Consider the following 6,954-nt stretch of genomic DNA (forward strand, 5'->3'; position numbering starts at 1 on the left):
TTTAAAAAGACAACAAAATGAACTGGACTCCTTGGCAGGTATTGAATAAACATACACAAATTTATTGGGTTAATATGTTGGATAGATAATATAAGGATGTATACAATTTTATAATATGGAGAGAACAATATGAGATGAGAAATCAGGGAGAGGAGCTGAGGGAAATCTTGGGAGGGGAGGGAGGGTTTGTTGGGGAGGTGGGAGGGGATAAAACGGGAGGGGGAAAACCAATGAAGATGATTTGTATTGTTGATTTGTTATGCTGAATTTGTTAATAAAAAAAACTTTTTAAAAAAGAAAATAGTTATGTGATGCTGCAGAGGCATCCATCCATAGGACCTGATGTTTTATGTTCATTGTCTCTTCTCTCTGACATGCTAGGGGCAGAAATATGTGGCTACCTCTGAAAACGAGGGCTGTGCATTCTTTTCAGACACAAAAATGGAACATTTAACGGAACAGAACCCATTTGTCCTGAAAGAAATGGGGGGGGGGGATTGGTATTAGCAGGGAGTCCCTTCCAGTCCATTTCAGGGGGAAATGACAGTTGTCAGGGGAGGCTGCTGTTTTATAGCAGCCATGTTTCTCCAATACCCCAGAATTAGGAGGCACTCTGGGGGGAAAGACAATGGCTACCTGAAATATACTCTGAGTTGACAGTGGATTTCATGCTCTTTATTCAGCTCATAGTGGTGAGGAGGAATGGAAGTTTCCGAGAATGTCTGTTTTATATACATTATTTACACAATGGGCCCCATGTGATTGGCTAATTCTGGGATTCACCTGTAGGCCAATCAGGTTGTGGATTCACTTCCACCTGGAGCTGGATTGGGTGGCTCCTGTGGACCAATCAAACTGCTGCATTCTGGACCCTATTGTTCTAGGACCAATCAGACTGCTGCATTCTGAATCCTATTGTTCTAGGACCAATCAGACTGCTGCATTCTGAATCCTATTGTTCTAGGACAAATCAGACTGCTGCATTCTGAATCCTATTGTTCTAGGACCAAACAGACGGCTGCATTCTGAATCCTATTGCTCTAGGACCAATCAGACTGCTGTCTTTTGGATCCTATTCAACTCAGTACATAACACTACCTGTAGGAGGGGCTTCAGCTGTTGTGCTACCACTGCCCCAGGAGGAAGCAAAATATATTAAAGAATTGGGAGGGGGACACAACCTGTCAAAATGGATGTGGATACCAGGACAAATGGAACACTAATGAAAGAAACAGGAAATGAATCAGCTCTTAACAAATTGCACACAAAATGAGCAAAGCTTTCAGTAATTACTGTAAATGTAATTTTTAAATGATTTTTTTCCAGTTCTGCATCAAGTCCTGAATCTGGTTTCTTGGCAGTATTATTGCCTTCATTGTAACATCCTTTCAACCTATGAAGTAGATCGGTGGTGGAGAGAGTGTGATGGTTGTGTCACATGTTTTGGCAGGAACCCCATGTCTCCTGTGAAATCTATCTTTCCCCTAACTGTTCATCCACCTTACGACATTGTTTTCATTCCCATATGTTGCATACATAGCAGACATTACCTTTCAATTAGATGTTTATCCTTATTATACTAATCAGTAAATGTTCCTGATATGTAATTAAGAGGTAAATACAGTGTCCTAGAACACATATAATCTTATGTTCTGTACTACAGGGTTGTGCGTCTTATGCCCATCCAAAGTAAAAGGCATAATGACACCTTAATGATAGCTCACACCCTACAGAATTATGCCAAGAATAGCTCCAGTTCTATAGTGTTTTTTCACTGAACAAAGGAAAAGCTCTTTCTGGAATGTAAACTTACTGTCATCCCGACTGAAAAAGTTTGCAAAAGAACTAAAGTGAGCCATTTCCCCATAATGATCTGCTCACACCTTCCTTGCTTCCTACAGAGGGCAGCTAGAACTGAAATAGCATGCTATTCTATCTGAAAAAAATGCCTTTCTTGAGAAAACTGGTAGGTCGAGTGTCCTTTGTGTGCTGTTGCAATTGCTTACCTCACCCATTGTGATGTAGCACCGTTGCCCAGATAACCAAGTTCTAGCTAGGCTTGGTGTCATTTGATTACAGATGACGCTGGCCTAGCACAGAAGGAGGAACTACCAAAATGACAGTCATGCGAACAATCTGAAGGTCATGCCAGGCCGTGCCAGAAAACTCTCCAAACATGAACATCCTGAATGCTCTCCTTTCTATGATATTTGCATTGTTGGCTGGGCTTATCCTCGTTTTCTGCATCACCATCATGGCTTGCGTCCTGCTCTTCAGCACGAAATTAACCATCACAATGGGCAAAACTAAGATGGTCACAACATTTCAACAAATGGCTCCCGATGCGGAATTTGCAAGGCCCATCGTCACATCTGAACCAACCGTCCTAACCATTGAATTTGACGAAGCGGAGCTTTTAGCCAAACTAGTCAAAGAAATTGCTCCCAATTATGGCATGGTGGGTGGTTTTCCTTTTTTTCCCTCTTGCAAGAATGTGCCAACTGACTTTCTGGATCATACTGAAAACCTATCTAGTGTAGCAGGGGCTGTCAGATGCTCTGGGAAGCTCCCAATGTGATATTTGTCCCTAGCATCTAGATTAACTCAAATGTATACTTTAGATAGACATTTCTTCCCTACATTTGTTCATCCATATGATGGCTAAATTAAATGTAACGGGGCCACTGTTTAGGCATTTCGCTCATTCACACCTAAAACAGAGATTTGTCATCTTAATTTAATGCTGAAAGAGAGTGGGAGAGGAACACAGAATCTGTCTTATACTGAGTGAGTTCACTGATCCTTCTAGTTCCGTATTATCCACACCAGCTTTTCCCATCCCTGTCTCTTCCAGATATTTTGGGCTATAATTCCCATCATCCCTGACCACTGACGATAGTAGGTAGGGCTGGTTTGAGCTGTAGTTGAAAACATCTGGAGGACACCAAGTAGGTGGAGGCTAAGCTACCTTTGAGATGCCAGGAATGTAACCTGGGATGATCAGAGCATGAAAAGTACATGCTCTACCATTGAGCTATGGAGAGGAATATGGCCACCTCACCCCTCTTGCACTATTCCTCTCATTCCATTGCTCCAAGAACCTTTCTCTCCTCTTAATTCCAGTGCCAAAAGTTATCCGAGAATAGAGATAAATGCTTGGAGCAATGAACCAGAAAGGATAGGAAAGGGAGGAGAGGTTTGGTGTTCTTCTCCTGTGTACTTCTGCTAGACACACACATGTCCATCTTCTTTATATGTACACAGAGTATACACATGAAAAGAAGCACATGTCTGTTATTCTTTGCATCTAGTTCGATCCCATGGCAGTGCATTAAGTAAAGTAAGAAAAATACAGAACACCATTTTGGCTTCTTTTCTTTGCAGAATTAATCAGGGGGGAAATAGATAACAGTAGATTGTCATAAATCCAAATTCATGTGTTTCAGCCATTAGACCCACTCCAGAGACCATCACAAGCAGCAGAAAGCTGTATTCCCACTGCTGTGTGTGAGCAACTTCTCTTCACCCTTTGAACAGATGGTCAGCGCTGTAAACACCACTCACCTACTAGCAGGGAGAGAGCAGAAGTAACTCCACGGCTGTCATTAAAATCTTCACTTGGAGGCTGCTTCTGCACATGATGAGCTCTCTCACACACAGTGAACAATTCCATGCTTGTCTTTCTTTCAATATACAGCAACTTAGCTAGAGAGCAAGAACTTTGCTTGCACAAAAATGGAAAGCAGAGATCATGCAGTGCCAAACTCTTGGCATTACAGGACATTACAGTGGTAGCTCTGGTTACGTATTTAATTCATTCCGGAGGTCTGTTCTTAACCTGAAGCACCACTTTAGTTAATGGGTCCTCCCACTGCTGCTGCGCTGCCGCCGTGCGATTTCTGTTCTTATCCTGAAGCAAAGTTCTTAACCCGAGGTACTATTTCTGGGTTAGCGAAGTCTGTAACCTGAAGCGTATGTAACCTGAAGCGTATGTAACCTGAGGTACCACTGTAATTTCCTGCAACCAAATACTTCAAAAATAAATGTGGAGCACACCATTCAGAAAACAGAGGAGTGTGTTCATTAAAGAGATGCATTACAGGAAAGTTCCAAACTCCACGGTAGGACAGCGTCCAACATAGTAGTGAGCATACTCTCAGCTTCTCCAGAACTCTTCAGCAGTTTGTGCTTAACTATTGCTCAGTATCTTGTGGGCTTTTGGATGATCCTAATAAAAGTATTGCTCTACTGGTGATTTTGGAATTTTTCTGAAGGGCCAGCATAGCTACCTTTCTTCCTGTGTGCCTTGCAGCACAAGAGAGTCTGAGGCGCCACAGCTTGTGTAATATAGAGTGAGGGAGCATTATGATGATGGTGATGATGTTGATGATGAAGATGATGATGATGATTATTATTATTAAATTTATTAAATTTGTATACCACCCCTCATCTGAAGATCACGGTTGCAACCTAAAAATCTGACACAAAATACATAACACAAAAACAAGCCAATAGCGCCACTCCCACAAACACATTTAAATATTTTGTTTAAACAATCAAAAGCCTGGTTATAGAGAAACGTTGTCACCTGACATGTAAAGGTGCCTGGCGAGCGTCCCTGGAGAGAGCTTTCCACAAATGGGGAGCCCCTGCAGAAAAGTCCCAATACCGTGTTGCCACCCTCTGGACCTCTCATGGAGGAGGCACACAAATAAGGCCTCAGGAGATGATCAAAGGGTCCAGGTCAGTTCATATGGGGAGAATGAGCTGGACATTTACCCATTGAAGTCTCACCTTATTCAAAATTCACTAGGAAAGACTCTGAGGCAAGTGGCTATGTTTCAACCTTGATCACCACCCCGCTTCCAACTATAATATGGGTATAAATAGTACTGGTGTGTCTTAGACAATTTTGTAAGGATTTGTGAGAGCATATGAGGAGTGCTTTGAACCCTTGAAAGCCGCTGTATGAATATTTTTTATTACGGTATTTATGAACTTGTGAAACACCAAGTCAAAGAGAAACCACCAACCATGTTTTCACTGCTTGCCCAGAACTGCTAAGACAAGGTAGGTTTGTCAGGCATAGGAAGTTTTGGGTTGGGTTGTGCAACCCTGATCACACTTGTCCTATAAAACAATTTATATTTTGATTTCCCAGACCAGCAGACAGGCAACTGCTACTGACCCATCAGACAGGTCGCTGGTTAACTTACATTCTTCATTTTCACTGAAAAAGATAATGCAGGTCGCTGTGAGGAACCAAACCTGGGCTATCGTCTCGCTGAATGTTCAACCTAGCAACAGCACTTGGAACACAGATCTCCACCTCAAGGAGGACAAAGCAGAAGTCAAAGGCACAGAGGAGCATAAATTGGTGTTCATCTGCAAGCAGCTGAGTGAAAACTGCACCTTAGAGAATTATGAGTCTCAAAAGAAACCTGTCATTCAGAGCCTAGAACTCAGCGATGTCATCAAGGCCTTCTTGCGGGCTTTTCGTAATTCATATCAAGCTTCCACTGTTCAAGAAACCGATGCTTCTGTGGATGTCAAGACTGAAGAGGAAGAAATCTTCCAGAGCAGTGAGGAGTGAACTTGTGTCTGCCACTGTCACCCCAGAGACGGGCACAATCTGCCCACAATGTGCAACCTTTAACGGAATATCACCCTGGCATCTAACGTATTTTAAAGGCAAAGATAAAGCATTTGACTGGTGAGAAATCTGCACTGTTTTCCATTGTTCTTCATAACTACTTAATGTATATAATGTCTGAACCTTGCCGGTCTTGGGCTGCAATTCTGTATACCAATAACATCCCCTCCAACATTTCTCCAATGAAAACAGGGATGTCCTATTTAATTATAATTATAATTTTACCCGCCCATCTGACTGGTTTGCCCCAGCCACTCTGGGCAGCTTCCAACTTATGTTAAAACATAATAAAACATTAAACACTAAAAAAAACTTCCCTATACAGGATTGTCTTCAGACGGATTGGGGGTCGGGTAACTCCTTACCCTCCAACATTTCTCCAATGAAAATAGGGACATCCTATTCCATACCCTCACCATTAAACATTAAAAAACTTCTCTAAACAGGTCTGCCTTCAGATGTCTTTTAAAGGTTGTATAATTACTTATCTCCTTGACTCAGGGGTTGCATAATTCCATACCCTGCAACACTTCTTTGATGAAAATGGGGACGTCCTACTGTACCCTCCACCCTTTCTCTGATTAAAATAGGGACATCCTAAGGAAAAGCGGGACATTCTGGGATCAAACCAGAAACCAGGACAGCTTCCCTAAATTCAGGACTGTCCCTGGATAATAAGGACACTTGGAGGGTCTGCAATAACTCCTGTAGTAAATTCCAGTGAGTTAATTGGACTTGCTCCCAGCTAAGTGTGTGTACAGGACTGAAGCCTCAGACTCATATGATTACTGTAATTGATTAATATCTCCCTTTTTTGCAGCTCTAGTCTTAAGTAACGCAGAGCAGCAAATTAATCTGAATTGGCCTAAAAAGCCCAATGGGAGAAGAGGACCCTCAGGCTGGATACGCACAAAACCATCATGAAAATCCATTCTACGTTCTTAATCTGCAAGTATAACTCTGGGAGGCAGAAATAAAACCCAATCTCTTCCCTAAGTGACTCGTGATTAAGAGCCAATAGACACACTGTCTCCTCATTAGTTGAGGTGCAGTGCGGAAGTCTTGAGGGTTGCACGGCAGTAATGAAAAGCTGGAGTTAGTCCATTGCCATCTGTCATTCTCCCCCCTGCTAACCCACTCCATTGGACGCCTAATTTCCTGTGAATAAGTGTTTCTAAAAATACAGTATCTGCCTTTAATACAACAGAAACATATTGGGAGGGCTGCAACACAAAGCTTACCCTGTGCATTTTCACCCCAACAAACTTTGCATCCCCACCGGGAAATCATACTTCACATAC

The 6,954-nt window shown here is 42.3% G+C and overlaps 1 protein-coding gene across 2 annotated transcripts; it reads left to right on the forward strand.

Annotated features, from left to right (window-relative positions):
• Nucleotides 1–2,051: 2,051 nt before the first annotated feature.
• LOC310853061 (uncharacterized protein) lies at nt 2,052–6,649 on the forward strand. 2 transcript variants are annotated; one of them, XR_014568528.1, is made up of 3 exons: nt 2,052–2,458; nt 5,240–5,713; nt 6,480–6,649. XR_014568528.1 is itself a non-coding variant. In XM_083757229.1 (2 exons), exons 1-2 carry the CDS (start codon nt 2,177–2,179, stop codon nt 5,591–5,593), a joined length of 636 nt encoding a protein of 211 aa, XP_083613355.1. In that variant the 5' UTR covers nt 2,052–2,176; the 3' UTR covers nt 5,594–5,721. The 2 variants fall into 2 exon arrangements, 1 of the variants encoding a protein (XP_083613355.1); XM_083757229.1 differs by lacking the exon at nt 6,480–6,649 and having other exon boundaries at nt 5,240–5,721.
• Nucleotides 6,650–6,954: the final 305 nt, after the last annotated feature.

Source organism: Podarcis gaigeae (genome assembly GCF_964106915.1).
Source record: "Podarcis gaigeae genome assembly, chromosome: 9".
Classification (NCBI taxonomy): Eukaryota; Metazoa; Chordata; class Lepidosauria; order Squamata; family Lacertidae; genus Podarcis; species Podarcis gaigeae.